At 38.4% G+C, this 23,176-nt stretch overlaps 1 protein-coding gene across 4 annotated transcripts in view; it reads left to right on the forward strand.

The window, feature by feature from the left end:
• The window catches only part of adam22 (ADAM metallopeptidase domain 22), a 60,791-nt gene extending 38,290 nt beyond the window's left edge, over positions 1–22,501 (forward strand). Inside the window, exons 7-32 of one of the 4 annotated variants that reach the window (XM_044117255.1) lie at positions 4–70; positions 508–584; positions 998–1,072; positions 1,480–1,551; positions 4,222–4,388; positions 4,473–4,557; positions 5,704–5,794; positions 5,874–5,925; positions 9,273–9,372; positions 9,566–9,637; positions 10,617–10,709; positions 10,997–11,077; positions 11,178–11,228; positions 11,331–11,394; positions 11,562–11,667; positions 11,744–11,863; positions 12,040–12,208; positions 12,319–12,430; positions 13,025–13,115; positions 13,194–13,247; positions 14,477–14,677; positions 15,019–15,119; positions 15,339–15,405; positions 17,286–17,375; positions 19,869–19,992; positions 20,590–22,501. In XM_044117255.1, coding sequence (XP_043973190.1) covers positions 4–70; positions 508–584; positions 998–1,072; positions 1,480–1,551; positions 4,222–4,388; positions 4,473–4,557; positions 5,704–5,794; positions 5,874–5,925; positions 9,273–9,372; positions 9,566–9,637; positions 10,617–10,709; positions 10,997–11,077; positions 11,178–11,228; positions 11,331–11,394; positions 11,562–11,667; positions 11,744–11,863; positions 12,040–12,208; positions 12,319–12,430; positions 13,025–13,115; positions 13,194–13,247; positions 14,477–14,677; positions 15,019–15,119; positions 15,339–15,405; positions 17,286–17,375; positions 19,869–19,992; positions 20,590–20,610 — 2,403 coding nt within the window. In that variant the 3' untranslated portion in view covers positions 20,611–22,501. The remainder of the gene's footprint in view (positions 1–3; positions 71–507; positions 585–997; positions 1,073–1,479; positions 1,552–4,221; positions 4,389–4,472; positions 4,558–5,703; positions 5,795–5,873; positions 5,926–9,272; positions 9,373–9,565; positions 9,638–10,616; positions 10,710–10,996; positions 11,078–11,177; positions 11,229–11,330; positions 11,395–11,561; positions 11,668–11,743; positions 11,864–12,039; positions 12,209–12,318; positions 12,431–13,024; positions 13,116–13,193; positions 13,248–14,476; positions 14,678–15,018; positions 15,120–15,338; positions 15,406–17,285; positions 17,376–19,868; positions 19,993–20,589) is intronic. The other 3 variants (XM_044117258.1, XM_044117256.1, XM_044117259.1) reach the window with 3 other exon arrangements.
• The last annotated feature ends 675 nt before the right edge of the window (positions 22,502–23,176 follow it).

Genomic DNA, 23,176 nt, shown 5'->3' on the forward strand with positions numbered 1-23,176 from the left:
CAGGGCAATCTTCATATTCACTTAATATACAAATCTGCTGGACAGGCGGAGCTGAATGATCTCTTTGGTGGTAAGTGGGTGTCTGAATAGTTGGGGAGCTTATTGGTAAATGTGCAATTTTCCAATAAGCTGATGTGCAGTGTTGTGCTGAGTAATCCGATAATAATGAATGTACAGCCAGTCCAGCCAAACAATAATATGAACGCTTTCAGCTCTGGTTACATTGTTTATCTGTAACTTTTTACGTTTACTCTCGTCAGATATTTTGTTTAAAGTATCTGACAAGATATTTTTGTCATGAATTCCTTGTGAAAGTAATTTGTTTTACTTTCATAATTGTCTTTGTTTATTGGGCATGAAGACTTTAAAACTGAAATCCAACTAAATAAACAAACAAACAATAAACACTGCAACTTGTTAAATCATGCTCTCTTACATCCTAATAAAATGTAGACATAACTCAGCAAATACATAGGTCTGTTTCTGATTAGTGTTTTTCTTTATTAGGGGATTTACCAGAGCCACCTTTCCCCAGTCCGCCTTTTCCTGAGTCAAAAGTTGTGCACTGGAGAAAAAAGAGACAGGTTTGTTTTTGTTTTTGTTGTGTTTGTTGCTAAAAGTCAATAATTTTGTAGCCCTCTGCCTGCACGTATCCCCCAAAACACTTCTTTCTGTACTATTTCTAACCTTTGTCTCTGTTTCCTGAAATATTTATCTCATGAGCAGACTCCTTCCAGCTTTGTCTTTTGAACAAATATTCAGATGTCTCTAGCACCTCAATTTTTGTAAATCTGAAAACAGGTGGATCTTGTTTGACTTTTGAAAGTTCAACTTATCAATTTGTTGTTTCTTTTTTTGTGGTGCAGGAGACATGAGTGTATTACTGGGTTTATAATACTATTCTTAGTTTCTCATTAACATTCACTGGCTCAGCGGAAGAGAACTGCAAGGCAAATGTCCGTCTGGTAGAAATGATAAATCTGTTCTCTCCTTCCAGGCTCCACGTTTGTCACGCAGTGTAGAAGATGAGACCAAATACATAGAGCTTATGGTGATTAATGATCATGTCATGGTAAGCTGCATTTCCTTTATAGTTTATGCCAGACATGTGATCCATTTAAATATGGATGTTTAAATGATAAAAACCAGAGTTGTTTGTATAATTTACAATCAGTCTTCCTATATGTATATAATTTACAGATCTTTGAGTTTTTATTGTACATTTCAGTCATCTGGACATATTGATTCAAGAGTTTGTAAGAGTTAATAAAGCTGTAACAACAAACAAAGAAGGCTTTACTTTTTAAATGCCTAATTTTATTGTGCATAATTATTCATTGTTTTCAGTGAAATAAAGGAAACGTTAAATGTTTTTGGATATGCAAACTGAAATTTTATATTGAAGCCAGATTTTAGACCATTAATCCCTCTGTTTTTGTGTCCCCTTGCTCTTTTCCATGTCTCTTTCTTCTCCTTCAGTATAAGAAGCATCGTCTTTCCATTGGGCACACGAACAACAACGCTAAGACAGTGGTCAATATAGCTGACATGGTAAGAACTGGATCGATCTTCTTCTTGGAAAGCTCGCCACAATCACTTCCAGCAGAAGCGGAGCACACGTTGCACCGATTTATCAATTAACCAACCATACTCTGGCCATTTATACTCTTTCCTTTTAAAGGAATTTAAGTAGCCATTAGCCCCGGCAGCTAAGACTTGATTTCTGCCACCGGTGAGAGCAGCAGCATTCAGACGGTCCTGATGCAGACGCTTTTCTGGAGCTGTGATGCACGTGCTGCGTTACTGAAATCCGATCGGCTGCAGGGTTACATCTGTAAGCCGAGAGGCTGGTGAAGTCTGACAAAGGTCACACTCTTCATTGTGCCCTTGGAGACGATTGTTTGAACCTCTCTGGGGTCACAAAGGACTCATTGATTTCCACTCTGTATGCTACACAACCCATTGTGTAGCATGGGCTACACATGTAGCCCATGTACATGTGTACATGGAATACATGTACACATGTAGAATACAAAATCCAGAATTTTGTATTCTATAAAATTCTGGATTTTATAGAATACACCATGCCGGCTACATTTATTAACGAATGCATTAAAAATATGTGAATAGTCTTAAAATCGTCTTCTCTTTCATCGGCATGATTTCACACTGAAAAAAATCCAACTTTTAACTCGATGTTGAGTTGTAATTGATTTTAGCGATGCTGCTGTTAATAATTTGTTCAACCCCCACTGACCATACAGCACTTAGTCTTCTATAACATTTCACAAGGCATTGATTTGATGCCTGCTAAGGCTTCTCTGTGGTAATTTGATGAAGTGTACTGGATCATTATCTTACTAAAAGACCCAGTGATGTCACATGTCCCTGCCTGTCAAAACTCCCCTGGTGTTTGAAAGGATTCATGGTGTCATGCACTTCAACCAGCTGTTGGTTCTGATCTAACATGTAGCAGAAGATGAGACAATGCAAAGGATTAGACAACATGACAGCTTGTTGGTGGAAGGATCCTATAATGCTCAAGAGGTTACTCCCTCTCAATTGGATCCACATCTAGCAGTGTAGTACAGAAATGTTGCTGTTAATCATGCTATCAAGACTCAATGGTCCAGTAGAAATGTTCTGCTCCCACAGAGCAGTAAGCCATCCTCTTACCACATAGCTAATTCATTTCAAACAAAGCTGACTCTTACATTGGCTTACATTAGCGACCTACTTTCTACTGTAATTATGTCAGCCACAACAATGGCTCTCAGGGCATTTAGAAGAAACGTCGACCCACATCATCACACATCCTCTACTGTACTTACTAAGGAGCTGGAGGGGCTTTCCAATATATTCGTCCTTTTCTTCATGTCAGATCCACCAGAGTTTGTTGCCTCCAGTAAAATTACCAGGAAGTTTGAACAAAATACACACAGGGATGTTTACCATCCGGCTCCTGGTCCGGCCTGGTGGTCAGTGCCTAAAAGTAATTGGTGTTTGTGTTACAGCATATTTATACCACAGGAAATCAGAAAGTCATGGATTACCGACCAGTAAAATATAATGTACTTATATTTTATTGGTTGAAACATAAATAAGTTATATTTGTTTGTAAATATAACTTAGATATTAAGATGTTAATATCTAAGTTATATTTATAACTTAGATATTAAGTTATAAATATCTTACAAATTATAAATAAGAAGAACTTATTTACATTATAAATAATATAACGTATTTACATTTTAAATAAGTTATATTATTTAAAGTAATGTAACTTACTATTTTAAATAAGAAGTTATTATTTAGTAACTTATTAAATACTAACTTTATTATTTAAAGTTATTAAATAACTTTAAACACTAACTTAGTTTAATTTTAAATGAAAATGTAATTTAAATTCATTTGAAGAAATTACTATTTTAATTTTAAATTAATTCAATTAAAACTTACATTTAATTTTAAATTAAATTAAAAAGTCTTAGTTTAATTTAAAGGGATTTTTGTGGTACCAGCAAATGTCCCTTCAGTGATTTTATTTTTTCTAATTTATTTGCAATTATATATAAAAAAGAAAGAATTAATTGTGTGTGTGTTTTTTTTTATTGTCCTAAAACTGCAGATGTCTTTAGATAGTTTTGGTTTTTATATGGTTGATTTAATCAATTTTCACATTGGGAGAGCAGCAGAGGCTGGGTGTGAATTCCCTGCCGAATATTTTTCATGTTTGCATATTGTCTGCTTGATTTCTAATACTTTAAATTCTTAAATTAATGTACTGACAGAGCAGGTTGTGTGGAGGGAAAAAATAAATGGTATCACTTCTGCCAGTCTCCTTTCGATGTAAACTTTCTGATCTTCTCCAGTGTTTGCTTTAATGAAACAAATATCTGTGGAGACATGAAAAGCACAAGCATTAATATTTGCCTTCGCCTGTTTTGCCTTCGTTGACCGTCTTGTTGACTGTCTTTCTCCTGTGATGTGCTGCTGTCTGGTGGCGGGATCACAGGGCGCTTTGACTTCTGTCTTAACGAGCAGCTGGAGGCGTTAATGAGTATAAATCAGGCCTGTCTGCTGTGATGCTGGTCTGGCTTCCTCATTCTCTGTTTCCCTCTGTTTTCTCCACCACACAGCGACTCTACAGATCAAGCTTTGTGACTTTCAGACGTTAATCTTTGACCTCACATTTACCTCTTTCCCGCCTTCCTCCCTCAGATTTTCAGGGAACAGCTCAACACCCAAATTGTGCTCGTCGCTATGGAAACCTGGTCAGTGGACAACAAGTTCAACATCGATGACGACCCCATGGTGACGCTGAAGGAGTTCATGAAGTACAGGAGGGACTTCATCAAGGAGAAATGTGACTCTGTTCACCTCTTTTCGTGAGTCTGCCGATTTAAAAGTGAACTTCAATGATTTTTTTTTTGTGCACAGACTTGTTTTGTTAAACACATTTTTCCTTGCAGAGGGAATCAGTTTCATAGCAGCCGGGGGGCGGTCTCCTATACGGGAGGAGTTTGTTCTCTCACCAAAGGAGGGGGAGTCAGTGAGGTGAGGCTAATCGCACAAGCAAAAGGACAATTCAGGAAGGAACAAACAATACATTTTCACATTTTGCCACATTATGACCAACAACCTCAGCAGATAAGAAATGCTTTGTAAAAGACAAATGCATAGTAGAGCATAACGCTGAAGTAGATCAGAAAGGAAAGACAAATGATTTTCAAAATGGTTCACAACTACAGGTCTGAAAAGTGTGGCATGCATTTATATCCAACACACAGTCAATCATTGCACCTTTAACTGGAATTACACCTGCAGGTTTTTCATGGGTGTGTCCAGCTTGGTGCACATTCAGACTGAAATTATTTGATCTACTTTAAAATCTTGGTACAGATTCATAATCGGACTTTGTCTAGGTCATTACAGCACAAGAAGATATGTTATATTTCCACATCATGATGGGGATGGTGTGTTCAGTGGGATGTGTGCTACAGCAAAGGAAGCTAAATCCAAATGAAAACTATCCATCATGTTTTTTTCCATTACAGCTTTATGCACTACTTTGTGTTGTCTCAATGAAATAACTGTAATGGAAAAGGGTAAACTTCTGCAAACCACTGTATTTTCTGTTTTTATTACACATACATTGAAGTTTAAAAATAATTTTGCTTGGGAGGGGAAACAAAATGGCAGGCCTCCCAGAGCTGAAGTTTTGTTGATAGAAGTGAGTTTGCAGATGGTTGATCAGACTTTATGCATTTCAAATCAGACATGCAGGATATAAAAAAAAAATCTAAAAAAATCATTGCACCAGAAAAGAGAAGTTTGACATAAAAATGTAAAAAATAAAATGAGAGTGGAGTGGTTGTAAAAGATAAAACCTTTAAGAGTGAAAGTAAAGAAAAGTTCTTTCAACCTGAACTCACTAGACTTTAATACATCAATGATATAATTAACATTAAACTCAACTGTTTGAGACATTTTTAGTTGCTGTTAATGATTATGTTACAAACTCCAGTGAACATTTTGTTGCTTTTCAACTCAATCTAGATCAGTTATTTTAATTACTTCTTTGGTTTATAATGGTAACTTTATTAGGTTTTATACAAAATATTTTTTTCCTTAACACTCCTACTGTCTTTCTTTACATTTCTTCCTTTTCCTGCTGTTCTGTCTTCTCTCTGTCTGCATCAGTTTGGTAAAACAAATGACATGGCCATCACTCTGGCTCAGGCTTTGGGTCAGAACATCGGCATTTTCTCTGACAAGAAGAGGATCCTCAACGGTATACAGAGAAACCTTATTTAGGTTTTGTCTATTTTGTAAAACCACAACTCAAAGCCTCATTTTTATTCTTTCTCCAGGTGAATGTAAGTGTGATGATCGATGGGCGGGCTGCATCATGGATGACGTTGGGTAAGTTGGAAAAAAATGTTTGTTTCTTTTTTCTTACCTTTTGGAGATCATTTATAGAGCTGACTTTAGACTCATTCTCAGTTTATGATTAACCTCTTCATGCTTTATTGTTTTAATTTAATTTTATGTATCTGTGATGTCTGGTGAGGTTTAAATTTCCACACACATCCCTGGAAAAACGTAAGAGACCACTGCAAAATGATCAGTGTCTCTGATTTTACTCTCTATAGGTAAATGTTTGAGTAAAATGAACATTGTTCTTTTATTCTATGAACTACTGACAACATGTTTCTGAAATTCCAAGCAATAATGTAGTATTTATTTTCAGAAAATGAGAAGTGGTCAAAATAACAAAAAAGATGCAGTGCTTTACAATAATATTAAGGTTTTAACTCAGAAAGAGTTCAGAAATTAATATTTGGTGGAATAATCATGAGGTTTATAACCTCATTGTAGTGGTTTTTTACTTTTTTCCAGAGTTTTTACATATAAACAAATAACAATAGTGTCACGTTATTGTCAGTTGTAGTTCTGTTATTTACCACTAGATGTCAGTCCAGATATGTTCATGTTATTTGGTTTCACCAGATAAGGGTCTTAAAATGTGTCCATCACCTCCTTGTTAAGATAAGAAAATGGTAAATAATAAGTCACTGTGCATTTTGTGTTGTCAGTTTTCATGCTTAAATTCAGATATTGTCTGGAAGTGTATTTCTGTGCTGTGAAGGCTTGCTTTGCGTATGGATGTGTGTGTCTGTGCTGCATTTTTGAGTTTGTGAGTGTATACCCCTCTTCTTAAATACATCTTGGTTTTCCCTCTATCCTGAAAGGTACAGCAGGTGAGCAGAAGCTTGCTCTATCGTTGCTTGTGCTGTTTTTTTATTTTTGGGGTGTGGGGAACTGAAAGTTGTCAGTCACCTCAACCTTTCCCATCTCATTCAGCAGCACCACAGTCACCTCAGCTCCTGCTTCTGTTTTTATTTAGAGCAGTGGCGTCCAAGAAACTTGCCAAAATATTCACAAGCAACAGCAAGTTTTTTTTTTTTTATTCGAATGAATTTTATATGATTTTATTTAAGTTTTATTAGCTAATCAAAAAAAGTAAACGAGCAATATTTCAATGAAGCAAAGAAAGTAGTTTGATATTTGTTCAGGATTATCTGAGTCATTGTAGAGCCAATAAAAGGACCTAACAGGTTCACTTTATTTAAAGGAGGGCGTAAAATGTCAAAATAAATTGTGTTGAATATTTCCTATTTTCTTAAACTACAAAACTGCTATAGTGTATGTCTTTAAAAACACTACTTGTACTTAGCAAAACTTATGTTTTTCATTCACCCAACACTGGTTTCAACTAAATAACTGGATGTTTGTGATCCTATTTTCTATTAAATTAAAACAAAATCATGGTAAATAAAAGATTTTGTACTGTACCCAACATTTTCTATTTTAAGAAGACTTTATTTTGACTTCTTTTGTCTTGAGAGACCCAGCCAGCATTTAGAAATTTTCACACTTAAGAAAATGAGTCTATCTGCATCATCCACCTGCCTTGGCTGGCCAAGTTTGGACCATATTTTATTCATGGTTGCGGGCCGCACAGAATCCTTCCAAGCAGTAGCGGTTCTGGCATAAAAGCTACCTCCACCAATCAGAATACAGGAATTAAACTCAGATTAAGCAACAGAGCACTTTTTCACAGTGCAACTAATAGTCTAATAATTTTTTTCTGTATCTGCTGCTTGTGTGTCCCTCTTTCTAATGCCGCACTGCCCATCAAGAACCGCCACTGCTTCCAAGGACCGAAGATGGCTCTGCACTTTGGACACCTCTGGTGTAGACAATATGAACAAATACGGCTCAATAATCTGCTGTATTTTTCATACTACTTCCAAAAACGGTCACATTTAGATAATTAGTATTTTTTTAGTTTTCAGTCAGGGTCACTGGCTGATCTGCGGGGAAAAGTTTCCATTCATTTACTTCTAATGAAAAGCTCTCGGCTCTCTCCACGGACAAGTTACTGCTTGTCATCACTTGCTTTTGTCCATTAATAACCGATTGATACAGTCTGCAATGTCATTCTCATCATTTGTCAATATTTACCTCATTTCAGTGTAACAATAGTTCACTTCCTTCACATAGCCTCTTTAGATCCTGCTCTTCTTCCTTATCAAAATGAACCAGAGGTTTCATGACAGAGGACAGGTGATCCTTTTCAGCCTGTCACCTGTGAATGGACCAATCTGAATCTCTAAAGTCAAGTCAATGGTATTTCAGACATTTGTATTCAATGACCCGCCTGTATTTATCTTGTAGTATGTAGTACCTGCTGCATGCCTGACCTAGTTAACCTGATTAACAGTTTCATGCTGTTTCCACAGGACGTAGCTTCTGCGTGCATGAGCACGCGGATAGTTGGCTAAATATTGAGTTTTTTTCAATGTCTGTATCTTTATGACAGACATGCCAATATTTCCCTCCCCTTAGGGCAATTTGGTTGAAACCAAAACATTAATTGTCTTGTTATTTGTTAAAAGTGAGTTAGCACTCAAGAATGTCTACATTCTCACTTCTTCTAAGTGTTCACTTCCTGTCAATTTTAATAACAGACGAATGCCGCTCTGCAGTGAGAATCTGCTGGAATACTTAGAATAATGACGTCCACCGGTGCTTTCCATCCAATGTAACCGAGTTTGAGTTATTATGCAAAGAGCAAAGTGAAAAATCTTAGTATCTAGATGTACAAAGCTGTTAGAGACTCGTCTCAAAGCATTCACAGCTGCGACTGCAGCTAAAGGCAGGAAAGTATTGACTCGCTGTGGTTTACTCCCAACACTCGGAAATGGCTTTGTAACTTTTTCAGATCTGATAGATTCTTCATTTTGTTTAGATCAGGGCATGATGTGTTGCTTTTTCAAATCTTTTACCCTATTTTAGGTTGTCAAACAGGTTCTAGTTAAGTTATTATTATTATTTTGGTTCTTCAGGCCTGTAATCAGGTTAGGTGGTTAGTGAAACTGAAATAAAAAGATTTTTTTAGTCTTGATTTATTATGGAGGATGATTATGTTTTCAAAAAGGATCAGGATTTTCTCTCTCATAAATGGAATCTAAACTGTGTTTGATCTGAAGCATTTAGCTGCAGACCTGGACCAACAAAGCTGAGGAGAATCCAAGCGAGAGTGATACTCTGATGTTTTTAGACTTCATAAAACAAAAATACACATTCAGTTTCAGGGTTTTGTCTGCCTGCGTTTCTGTAGAGGAAACCTCTCTAGCAGTAAGACCTGTGGATGCTCTCTTTTTGGCGCCCTTTTAACAAGGTGTGTGTTTTTTATTTGACAGTTTCTATTTACCGAAGAAGTTTACTGATTGCAACGTGGAGGAGTACCACAACTTTCTGAACAGTGGGGGAGGAGCCTGCCTCTTTAACAAACCTCTGAAGGTAAATGACGCATACAAACTCTAAATGTAGACACAATCACATTTTAAGCAAAGCTCTAATGGGGAGTGAAATCATTTCGTTCGTTATCTTAGTCTATTCACTTGAATACAAGGTTTCTGTCTGAATCCATTCAGTTTTAATGTACATTTTATTGAAATAATATACATTTTTGCTCTTGTGTTTTTCTGCTCAGCTGCTGGATCCACCAGAGTGTGGTAATGGTATTTTGGAGGCAGGAGAGGAGTGTGACTGTGGCAGTACTGAGGTGAGTCCAACCACTGTAGGACAGACGCAAGAAATCTATTAAAATACTGTAAAAAAAAGATAAACAAGATGCATTCGGGGGTGAGTGATCCAAAGCACAAAACTGCAATTATCTGCTGTGGGGAAAACAATATTTACAGCTGTGACTTTTCTATTAAAACTTTTTAGAATATTTAATAATCTGCATATTGTAACATGTGACACTTCATTTGGGAGAAGATTTGTGAGGTCAGACACTGATGTTGGGTGAGATGGCGTGGCTCTCGGTCTGTCGGCTGGGTTGAGGTGACGGCTCTAAGCCGCCCGCTCAACAAGCTCACTTACTGCTTTTAGCCCTGGTTTCCATTCGGACATGCCTGCATGGTCCCACATAGTTTGGAATATAAAATTGTTGTTTGTCCAAACCTAAATCCATCAAAAAAGGATCAAATCTCACACGTCACAGTGCAGCCAGGGAAAGAGCGTTTCCTTGAAATGACCAAGCTCAGACCCAATCATCAGAAAACCAGATGGAGAATCTGGATTCATCACTCCAGGAAACACATGCACTTCAGTCTAGAGCTCAGTGGTATCAGCCTGCTGTTGTCCAAAACTGTCCCTTTGTTATAACTAACAACCGAGAGTGAAAGTTTTGGGAAAGAACAAAATTTAATAAACCGTAGAGGTCTTGACAGCGGTTCGTTCTTCCACAAATGTTTGCACTCTGCATGCCAACATGCTGGTTTCAATCCACCTTTTACTGTGGAAGTGATCTGAACACCATGATTTAGAGGCACATCTCAGCACTTTTAGAAATGTTTGCATGGTATCTAGCCTTCTATATGGCAGCAGGGAGAGAGAAACTACATGCTGTCACAATATCTTAATTAAAAGCAGGTATCTTGGCTGGATAAAAAGAAGTCAGATCTCTGCTTATATTAGCTGCATAACAATAAAAGTCATTGTGAACCAGAAGATATTTTGATTTTGTTTTTTTTCAGGAATGTGCCAAAGAGGGCGAGAACTGCTGTAAGAACTGCACTCTGACCAAAGGGTCCAACTGTAGCAACGGACTATGCTGCAGAAACTGCCAGGTACCAAACAAGACGTGCTAGATGTCTTCATGATGTCTAGATCTGTCAAAGTGGCGCCAAAGTGACTGTGATGAACAAACCAAACCTTTTCTTTCCTCTGATTTAGCAGCTACTACTAAATCTGTTGCTATTTCTGTAATAATACCACTTTAACATTACAGCTTCATTTATTAGAGATATTTCCATGTTTGTTAAACTAAGTAGAAAGATGAAATGTTTGGAGACCCTCGTGCATAGAGGATTTACAATCTCACCGTCTGTTTAATCTGCTTGATTTGCTGCTGCAGATGGAGGTCATGGGAGTTTTGTGTCGAGATGCGGTGAATGACTGCGACATACCAGAAAAATGCACAGGCAACTCCAGCCAGGTGAGCATGAGCCTTCCTCTGACTTTTTATTTGGAGTAGCAGTAATAAATCTGTTCAGCAGTCCATTACTCGTCACTGTATATTTTATTGTTTGTTTTAGTGTCCGCCAAATGTGCACAAGATGGATGGATACACATGTGAAAAAGATCAGGTAAGACATTAGGTTAATTTAAAAGATTTCACTGAGTTTGACTTCACCTTGAGCTTTAGCAGCTTTTCTTGACTCTTGCATTAAGGTTATCTCTTTCTGCAGGGTCGCTGCTTCAATGGAAGGTGCAAAACAAAAGACAGACAGTGCAAGTACATCTGGGGAGAAAGTAAGTGCAGAATGTGGCTATATTATGCAAAAATCTCAATAAAATGCAATACATTTTATGTGTGTAAAATTTGGGTGAGAACAAAGTTTAAGTGATATTGGTACTTTTCTGGGCCACTGCGCAGAAGAAACCTGACAGGGGTAATTCATCTCTTATGTCTCCATCAGAGGCAACAGCAGCTGACAAGTTCTGCTATGAAAAGCTCAACATTGAGGGGACAGAAAAAGGAAATTGTGGGAAGGAAAAGGACACCTGGATCCAGTGTAACAAACAGTAAGCAGGCCCTTTTGGTCACTTGTACTTTTGCTTCTCTCCGGTTAATCTGTGTTTCTATACTTCTGTGTTTTAGGGATGTTCACTGCGGCTACCTGCTGTGCTCAAACATCTCCCCCGCCCCGCGGCTGGGCGACCTGCAGGGAGGACTCACCTCTTTCTCAGTCGCTCAGCACGGTGCCCCCCTGGACTGCAGGTATGAAACAGATGAATTTAACAGATTAAGACTGGTGATCTGTTCTGCTACAAAGCAACAATTTTTTTTTTACAATGTATTGTTACATCCTTTAACTGTTAATTGCAGATTTATTTCCTATGTAATCCACAACTCGCATAAACACGCTGCTTCTCTCTGTGATGTTCCCCATTCAGCGGTGCGCATGTGCTGATTGACGGAGACACAGACCTGGGGTACGTCGAGGACGGGACGGCCTGCGGAACGGACAGCATCTGTTTGGATCACAAGTGTCTGCCGATTGAACAGTTCAACTTCAGCACCTGTCCTGGCACCACCGACAAGACAATCTGCTCCGGACACGGAGTACGCGACACTTCTCCTGCGCAAACCTGCAGCCACTCATCGAACACGGCATGCCGCGTATTCATCACTTACACAGACCTGCTGGTGTTTCATGAACTTCCTCTCTGTAGGTGTGCAGTAATGAGCTGAGGTGTGTGTGCGAGCTGGGCTGGACAGGAGACGACTGCTACTCCAGGTCTCCGTTCAGTAACCTTGTGGTGGGACCGACCGCTCCTGTTTCAGGTACAGGTTCAAACGCTGCATCACCACCATTAAATCATCTTTCTCCTTGTTTTTCTGTTTCATCTGCAACTCACACCTGTTACCAATCAGTATCTACATTATTACTGTCCTTTTCTTTCACTGTTATTAATTCAATCTGCATTTCATGCATGTCACTCGTTTTTTTTGTTTTTTTTTTGTCATTATTTTTATGCTCGTTTTTTGTTGACAGACTGACCTCTTTGATGGATTGCCTCGAGGTCAGAGTTTCAATTTCTTTTTCACTGTTTGTTCTGTTTTTGTTTCCATTTTCTGGTTGTTTTCCTCGCTCATCCCAGGTCTCTGTAATTTAAAACTCATTTTATAAAGTATTACGGGGTTCTTTCTTATGAATGGGACGCTAAACCCTGCAGATGGTGAAGGTCTTTTCAGTTTATTCTTCCTTTCAAACCCTTTCCGCTGGTTCTCTTGTGTTTTATTGTTTCCCTCTGCTGTGTTTTGTGGTTTGTGTTTCCCCCAAATGATCAGATTGCTCACAAGACCACAAGCCTAACCCAATCAATTAACACACATTTGGCTCCCCACTGTCATCTCCTCCATCTCTTTCTTCCTCAGGTATCACCAGCACCAACATCATTATCGGGGCCATCACTGGCTCCATCCTCTTCCTCGCTCTCATACTGGCTGTCACAGCCTGGTGCTACAAGTGAGTGTCCGCACTGGTCTAAGGAGTGATGATATTGGCTAAGGATGAGCTGAAATCAGAAATCTGTTCTCTTCACAGGAGCTACAAAAAGAGACGATATGCTGAATCTGAGGTTCACAGGAGATTCTGCCGGTTTGCTGCTTTTCGTTCTTGTTTTTCTTTTAATCTTGTCACAAAATGCACAACAATGCTGTGGTAGGTGGGAATGTGTTCAGTAAATTGAGGTGACCTTTAAATTCTAGTTGGAAGCAAAGGTTTTTTGAATCTTGTAGTAAAGGGTTGTCATTAAGATGAATTAATCCTCAGTATAAATGGTGGTTAACTCTGCTTTAGTTAATCCTCCTTTAGATATTGTGTTTGGTAAAAGAACATTTTAACACTCATGGCTAATATTGAACGGCTGTAATTAGGAGACATTTTAAATTATATTAGATCTAATTACTGGTCAGTTTAGTAGATAATATAGCATCATACTTTTCAAGTTGATGCACTATAAATATATTTAAAGTAACCAATCAAAACAACGAGCAGAGAAGAGCCTTTGCAACACTCTAGTCAAAATATTTAGCCTCTAAGGCAAGACTGAGATGCAGATCTTTAGCTGCAGAGCTGGACCAACAAAGCTGAGGAGAATCCAAGTGAGAGTGATACTCTGATGTTTGAGAATAATTAAAAATTTACTAGGAACTGACTTGATAGCCTCATCATGTTGTTTTGTCGGTTTCCCCCGCTGGAATATGTTTTCTCTCAAACTCTGCACCAGGCTAATCTACTACCTAATTCAGGCAGAAATACACGCAGGGATAAGCTCATCTAAAGGACATACGGTAAATATGGTCAATAATAAATCAAGTGAACTTTAACAAGCAGTGGACCCAGACTGAAGCTAACAGACTGACACTTTTAACCTTATTTAGACACTAAAATGTCCCAGAAGTTACCAATCCAATCTTATTTTTTTTTCTTACAAATGAGCAAATATCTGTCAAAGTTTCTAAAACATTTTTTGGTGCAATGACACTTTACTGAAATCATGTTTTGATACATTTACACACATTCCTGACCAGGGATTATTAACCGTTGTTGGTGTTTTGTATTTAATAAGGTAGAGATTGTGTGATGAAAAAGTTTTTTTTTAGTTCAGTTGACAAAATACATATTTCCAAAATTGTTAAATATAGCAAAACCAGAAGCTTTGCATAAACTGTGTTTCAGACAACTTTCAAATCTCTGGAATAAGCTTGTTTAATTCAATATGTTGCACTACAGGAAAATCACCACTCGGACATTAATAAGGTCTGGTGGGAATTTCATGGGGTCCATTTATATGGCATCTAAAAATATTCCCTTGGTGTTTCCAGACAAATCCCCCCCGGTGACTATGTCACCAAACCCGGGGATGCAGATTCATTTTACAGCGACATGCCTCCGGGCGTCAGCACCAACTCCGGATGCAGCTCCAAGAAGAGGTCAGCCTGCCTGTCCCACCTGCAGATTTGCACACTGTCCTTCACTCCATCCTTCCCATCCATTTCTCAGAACTTCTCAGTGTTTGGCTTCAGGTTTGCCATTTCATCATCCCTCATTCATTTGCTTGTTTCCAATGTTTTTGAAATTGCTGACGGAGATCTCACTCATAATATGTGTTCATATTATGCTTTTGGGAGTACCATGGCTTTCATGGTATGAGCATTTTTAAAGCTAAGAAAATGTCAAAATGGGGAAACATCTTGACATTGAAGAACTGAGTCACTCATGGTGCTGTATACTCACTTCTACTACTCGCATTTATAGATCACACTAACCGTCGTCTACGTTTCCTCTCGTCTCCAAAAATGGCTCTAGACTCATATAATGTTAAAGGAACACTGTTAAGCGGTTTTATTTGTGTTTATGTGGATAGATCTAACGGCCTGTCCCACTCATGGAGCGAGAGGATTCCAGATGCCAAACACATCACTGACATCTGTGAAAACGGGAGACCGCGGAGCAATTCGTGGCAAGGTGACGCACTGATACGCTGGAGCATTTTAAATATGATTAAATACGACTCATCTGATCACTTTATGCTTTGATTAATATGATTTAGTGTGCAGTTAATGTTCTCCATTGTGAAATGAAACATTTTCAGGAGCTAAATTTGCTCAATAGCAAAGGCTTCTTGTATGAGCATGCACATATTAATTTTTTTCCTCTGGTCTCTTACTTTAACTTTCTTTCCAGGAAACCTCAGCGGTAATCGGAAGAAGCTGAAAGGGAAGAAGTTCAGGGCTCGCTCCAACTCCACAGAGTGAGTTCACCTCGGTGTCGGCGTCTACTCAGCAATCTGAAAATTATTTTTTTATAAGGGCAAACAAGTAACATTTAGTGTCAACAAAAACAAAAAAAAAATCAAGTTGTTTAGAAGTAATGGTTTTGCTTACAAAATTCATTGAAGGTTTGTAAGTAAAATGCAGATTTTGTAGATCCAATGTTAAAGAATAAATGTGATATTTTAGAGCTGAAAATCATAAATCCATGAAAGTACAGATTTGTTTTTGACACAGATGAGCAACTTAATTGCACATTTGTAGGACAACAAAAGAGCATTTGAAGCCAGGTCTTGTCCAAAATGGAAAGTACATTAACGTGTATGGATGATGTATTATTTTAAACTGCAGAAGGGTGCATAACCTCTTTCTCCACACTTTTCTGCTGCATGTTTTCCCACAATAATTAGCTCTAGTTGAGACTAATAACATTACATATGAATTTTGTGACTTCCTATCCAGCCACTACATATTGTTGAAGGAAATCTAACCGTGTATAAGCTTGTAAAGTTTAACCTCAGAAAAAAGATTTGACGACAACATAGCAGTTGAACCCTAAAACATAGTCTGTGTGGGAAAAGTGAGACTTTCAGCTACTTTCTTTCACTGTTACTGTGTTTTACAGAATCATTGTACTGCTCGGTAATATTAGTATCCAGATTTCTCAGGGAAATAGGAATGCCAGCATAAACACATGTGTATCAGAATAAAAATGCTGGTCAGAACAGGAGCAGAAATTGCTTCTACCTCAATGGTGCCAGAATAACGGCCCTTTTAAAATCCCTTTTTACCTTTGGTGCCGGTTTTTTAGGTCTCTAATTAAGATTCTGCTCTTTGACAATGGATACATCACTATATGCCAGTACAAATGTTTACCTTGTTGATATACATTTAAGCTAAAGACTTTAATATTACTACTTTTTTTTCCTGGGAGAAGAAAGTACAAGTTCATTGTTGCACGCAGTCTCATAATTTATTGAACACAAATAAAAAGTGTAAAATTTGCCTTTTAAATAAGTAACTCCTGTTTGTCATAATGAGCTATAATCTTGCCTGCAAACATGAAGCAACAAAGTTTAAAATTTAAGACTGAAAATTAACTAAAGTGATTCTGTTTAGAGAAAACGTTTATCACTATTTGAAAAAGCGCTGGTCTGATTTGAAGTCAGCTTCTGGCAACCCAATATGTTTCAGATTTGTTGACAGTTGAAATAAAGATCCCCACTTCTGTCTTTACACTTGCATTAAAGGGTGTTTGTAGAAAATATTTGTTTTACAGCAAATAAGCAGAGCTCACATTGCTCTTCTCACCAGAGTGAATGCTTTATCTGGCTTTTTTTTTTTTACTTCATCTTTTAATCTTAAGATTTTGCTCTGAGCCTGTGAATTAATCAGATATCTTGTTTGTTGACTGAGTGTACGATATTCAGCGTGCATCGACCACCTCTTTGTCTGCCGTGTTTGGTTGTTTGTTCCCCCCCCCCCACACACTTGATTAAGCTCTCTTTTGCACACGAAGCAGTCTGTAGTGCACTAGCTGTCTTGAGCATGTTGCCGACTAAGTGGCTGCTGAGAAGCTGGCTGCTTGGAATGATGCGACCAAAACGCAGCCGAGCCTGTAACACACAACACTGTTTGTTTGTTCATGGTGTTGTGTTCATCTGAATCCACACTCAGGTCTGTCCACCATCTTCAGCTCAAACTCTGTCTTTGCTCTGCTCTCCTAAGATGTTTCCTCTGTCCTCCCTCATTTGCTTACTGGTAGATTATTCAACTCCCTCTTTCCGTATCTCTCTCTTCTCTCCCTCCTTGTGTTGGTTCCATGACCCCCACCCTTCCCTTCCTCCCCCTCCCACCACAGGTATTTAACCCCTCGCAACAAATCAGAGTTTTATGATGTAACTAAATGGGTAGAAGATGTGAATAAAAACACTCAAGGACCTTTCCTTAGGTATTAACTCAGATCATGTCCCCTACCTCACACGCTTGTCTAAAGTTCCCTCACTTTTGATTTGTTTTCTGTTTTGGATTTAGGAAGAGTTTGTACCAATTTGGTCTTTTTTTCCCCCCCTACAGTTCTTAAAGAAACAGGCATGTTGCTGTGTGGAGTTCTCAGAAGGGAAAAACAAGTTAAAAGAATCAATATAGATTATTTCCATGTTTATCAGCTCTGTTTTTTTATTTGCAGATTATTTTTTTGCTTCACTTCCATACACAAATGAGGATTAAACATATAAAAGAATCATTGAAGTTATTTTCCTCCTAATTTTCCGTATTCCCTTCTTTGCTCCCTTTGTCCCCTTCCCAGTCTCTTGTTACCTCTGCATGTTCAGTGTTGTTCCTTTCCAGTAAGTGTTGGTGGATTTTCCCTGCACCGCTCCCACTGACTTCTCATGCACCAGGTCGATGTCAGAGCTGAGGGCGACATTTTCAGCTCTGACACCTTCCCTGTCCTGTTGTGACAAAGTCAACGCTGATTGTGTCTGAAGTCTATAGATGGTTGCAAGTTTTTCCACTGCCAATCACCAGACGACAACCACAAGCACTGGAATCTATAGACTTTCCCCGTTTCCAGAGGCTCATTGTTCATCCTCCCTGTTTTACTTCAGCTAGAGAAAGATCCCAACAAAAGAATAGAGGGACATGGAGCCAGAAGGCAAGCTTACAGTTTAGCTGCAAAGCTTTTAGCAGAGTGCCTTGAAACGACATTTGTTGTGAATTGATGCTACGTAAATAACCTGAATTAAAATAATAGAATACCTCCTTTGTTTACTTACTGTGTTGTTAAAATCTGTACAAGGCAAATAGTTTCCCCAGCACTATAATTACCTGGTTTTCATATATGAATAAATTTTTATATTAAGGAGAATGCTTCTGGCTCCACTCTCTGTGTTTTTTGTCAGACTGGGACATTTCGACCGTCACACTGCAGGTGGTTCTTGTGTACAAGCTGCTGCACATGGGACAATCTCCCTCTCTTCTTACTACAGTGGTGCTTTAAACTTCACAAAACATTTTGGTATTTTTTTGCATTTCTGAATATGGATGACCTAAACCATCACTGGATTCAGAGGTTGTAAAAGTTTAAAAAATATTCCCTATGCCTATTTGTTCTTTTAGAAGTGTTAATCACTCCTGCACAAAAACAGAGTAAAACTAACTTTGGGATGTTGGTGGACTGCTTGGCTCTGGAGCTTCTGCAACATAAATATTAATTTAAATTATGGATAAGGGCATTTCACATCATTAACTTCAATTTCCATAATCTGTTTTCATTAGATATGTGTTTTACTAAAGCATAGTCTTTCTTTAAATACAGCTTACTGACAGGTAATAATCCCTTTCTAACTATAAAGAGTCATCATCCATCACCCAGACACTGTCTCTACCCACTTGTCTTTTCAGAGTAGCAAGGCGTCTGGGTCCAATGTCCAGATGCAGCTTACACCTTGGATCAGTCCATTACAGGGAACACACAGCCATGCACATACTTTCATACCTCAGGACAATCTGGAGAAACTAACTTAACTGTGGGAGGAAACTGGAGTACCCAGAGAGAACCAACACATGCATAGGGAGAACATGCAGAAAGACCCCAGACTTTCTAGAAAATGATCATAATTTCAGAGAGAAAAGAACAAAACAAAGGATGCAGAAGCTTAAAATACATTTTAAATGTTTCACCCCAACAAATATTAAATATATAAAACCAGTGTGCATTATAACCTAAACGTTACAGGATTGTGAAGAAGAATTTGGTTCATTTCTTTAAATTTTGAAAACATTTTTTTAGAAATAAAAAAATATATTGCCAACTTAAACATTAGCATTTTATGGCTTTCCCATGATGCTTAATACGAGATTTTATTGGTTTGATTCTATATGGTAGAAAACTTTAAAATGGGATGATTTTGGTCATATTTATTCAGAAATAATGAACGTGAATATTTAGAAACCTTTAAGCACCACTGTATGTTACTGATTCCCAGCTGTGGTCTGGTCTGCTTTCCTTTCACTGATCCAGTCTATCAACTAAACAGGAGAAGCTTCCATCCATTTTCAACACAGATAAATGAATATTTCCTTATTCCACTGTGTTTTTGCACATTCTGAACTTTAAGGCATATAAGTCACAGAAGACGGCAGCTGGGAACAACGGTGCACAGAGGTTGCTCTGAAAAGCTGAGCCCTGATTGGTTTTCGTTATGCTTCAGATGAGTGGTAGCTTCAACTTTTAAGAGCAACTTCTGCGTTAGTGATGGTGAAACTGAGTTACTGGAGCAGCTAAAGAAAGATGTTGCCCAAAGTCACAGATCTAACATTAGCTCAGCATTTTGTGTCTAACCTCATTTAGCCATCTGTGTCTTTGGTCAACATGTTGGTGCACCAGCTGCAGAAGGAGGAAGCAAAATGTCTAACAGTGTCACCTTCGCTTTTTCCTCAGGACACTTTCCCCCGCCAAGTCTCCGACTTCTTCTACAGGATCCATCGCATCCAGCAGAAGATACCCATATCCCATGCCTCCACTGCCAGATGACCAGAGGAAAGCCAACAGGCAGAGCGCCAGGGTGAGCACAATTCAAAACCAGGCTGTTGCGTTTAGAAAAGTTGTGACAGCAATGAATAGAGAACCGGATTGTGACAAAACACCGCAGAGTTTCTCCATGTGTGTGCACATCACACAGGCTCCACATGCACGGCATTGATAGAGAATTTACTTATGTGCTAAACAAATGTCAGCAAGAATGTTACTTAATCTCATTCTAAACAGTGCAGATGCTCAGTCTGCACTGATGAAAACAGTTGTAGAATGTAATGCAGTGTGATATTTCCGTATTAAGTATTTCTGACACTGGGGATTCATTTGAAAATGGAGATGCTATAGTGAGACGAGATTAGGGATTTTTTTAATGTGTAAATTAATGATACCCACCAGAGCTAATAGTACATTTCAGTTTATTTTAGTCATATTCTTTTGACAAATATATTATTTTCATGCAGTTAAATCATCTATATACTTTGTAGAAAAATGTATTTTACTTGAGGTGGTAAGAAGAAGATAATTTGCAACTTATATTTGAAAAGGTGCTATTGTTGTTTTTTATTATTAATGCAGACGTTATCTCTTTCTCGCCTGTTTGCCTCTCTCCCTTCTTCTCGTCCAGCTTTGGGAAACATCAATATAATTCTGACGAAAGCTCCTAAGAAAGTACACAAGTCTCCTTTTCTACACATAGAAAACCGAAAAAAAAAAGCATACAAAATTGACTCTAAAGCTCCTAAAGAGACAGACAGAGTGACCGGAATAGAAAGGATGTGGACAGACGTCTGTTAGGGTGAACAAATATGTTCGGGGCGGACTCTGCAAGAAGACGCAGAGAAACGAGCCTCCTGGAGCTCAGACCGAGCTGTTCGTTTTTGCTGAAGCCTCAAAAATGCGACTGGACATCCCCTGACCTCCACACACCTTTCATAGCTCAGCTCTTGTCACAGTCTCTCTTCAGACACACCGTCACCCACCCTAAGGTGTTGGAGCCCCTCTCTGAAGGAAGCAGAGGAGGCAGAAAGAAGCCATCACATCTCTCCTGAGTCTGCACTGACTGATTTTTGCAGGATGTTGTTTGAATTGAAAGTCCAGCATTGTGTGCATGAGAGAAGCCCTGATTATCAGCTACATCTTCCCGGCATAAAGAAGAGCAGCCGTCTCATTTGAAGGGAAAGCATGCATCTGCATTGAAACTAACCCATGTGTCACCAGATATACTTCACTTCTTGAACCGATCCTGCCCTCCTCTTATTCCCGTTCCCCAGAAATTTGCTGATGTGTGTGTAAATATGTACAGTAAAGTACACACAGAGTATGCTTGTGCTTTTATTTTGAAAGACAAAAGCATAGAGAATACTCAGCTCATTGTTTTAGCTGTAGACAGAGGCGATGTCTGTAGATAAATATGAAGACCCTGCACTGTCCTGTCAGGGTTTCTATTTTTGATTGTTTATTTTTTATTTTTTTTGTCTTTTCGGTGGATCTTCTTCGCTTCATCCATCAACAGCAGAATGTGTCTTTTTACATCACGTTTGCATTATTTTCTAATAATCTCTGTGATAAACTTGCAGATGATTGTGACGCATTTGGAGCTCAGACTTCTCCGGACGAGTATTATTTTAGCATAAATAAGATAGTTCTCCGTTCCATTTCCCATTGAGTTTAATGGACTCGGATGTGTTTGCTGTAGTTTATAGACGTGCCACTTATCACTTATCATGTTGTTTTTGGAAATGTGCTCCCTGATTGTACGTGGGAATGTTTGAGACCAGTGTGCTGCCCACCCCTTCTTTCACAGGAAAGCCCCTCACTTCACCTCACTTGAATGTGAGCCGCAGAGACGAATGTGGCCGGCTGAACTCAAACCGGATCTGTACGTTTTTTTAAATGTGCATTTTTGGATTTAGCTGTGAGGGTTCGAGTTGTTCGAGCCTTTGTAAATGATTAACTATGCTGTACAGTGCTTGCTGTTTGAGCTTGTGAAGACCAACGGCATGGCCGTCATATATCTTAAGTTATATCTCCGGTTGGCTAATTGTGAGACCATAACGAGGAAAACGAGCATGTCACTGAAAGTCTTGAGCCCTGCTCCATTTGTCTTAATGCGGTTTGTGTCCCTCCGCCGCTCAGCAGTGGAACTTCAGAGTCAAGTTGTGTTTCTGTCGCACCTGTGCAGCTATTTAAGGTGGATGTCTTGGTACCTGCTTCCCAACAGCAAGTTCTTTGTACAGTCGCGACTCGTTGCTCTACCTTGTGTAGAAGCCGTCGTCTTAAAGCTCTGAGTTTGTCATTTTATGAGTGTTTCTGTTCCTCTTTTACATTTGTAGTTCATGTATGCATTTGATCTGTATAGGTAAAGCCATCTTCACAATATTGAACTAATATTGCTTCAAACATCTTGTTTTTAAGTATCTTTTCAATGTTCACCATTTTGTCAGCATTACAGGGTTCCTACAAAATTTCAAGCTCTCATAATCTCTGACTCAAATTTCTAGGTTGTTTTTTTTTTAACCTTTCAGGACATCTGAGTTCAAAACATTCACCTACATTTCCATGAAGAAGTGCTTGCACCCCCTTAGATTTCTTCGGCTTCATCTTTTTGTGTCCCTCAAAAATGTTTAATTTCAGAGAAAGACAATTTGAATAAATGACAAAGTGTAGTTTTCAAGAAAAAAACATATTTATTAAAAAAACAAAATCTTTCCAAACCAACCTGGCTCTATCTGAAAAAGTAATTATCCCCTGAATCTAATAACAGGTTGTGCTACAATTGGCAGCAACAACTGGCTTCAAAATATTTTCTGATAATTGGCAATCAATCTCTTTTGTTACTGTGGAGATTTAATTTCACACAGGTCCAGGTGGGTTTGGATAGTTTTCCCCCCTTAATAAATAAAACCATCAGTTCAAAACCTGTTGCATTTACTCAATTATCTTTGTCGCTATTAAATGTTATCTAAAAGGTGAGGCACAAAACAGAATAAATATGTAAAGGGAAATGCATTAAATAGACAAAGTGTAAGAACCACAAGTTGTTTAAAATCCTGACTGAAGAGGATTTAGTGGCTAAAACAGCACTGGGAAATTGCCTTTTTGATTTCTAAATGAATGTTTTCTTACATCATTTCTCTGCCAGTCAGTCAAAACTTGAGTTGTGATTTGGCAAATCTGGGATAAAACAAAAATTAGGACATTGTAAAACAGAA

The sequence above is a fragment of the Gambusia affinis genome, linkage group LG05 (genome assembly GCF_019740435.1).
Source record: "Gambusia affinis linkage group LG05, SWU_Gaff_1.0, whole genome shotgun sequence".
NCBI lineage: Eukaryota > Metazoa > Chordata > Actinopteri > Cyprinodontiformes > Poeciliidae > Gambusia > Gambusia affinis.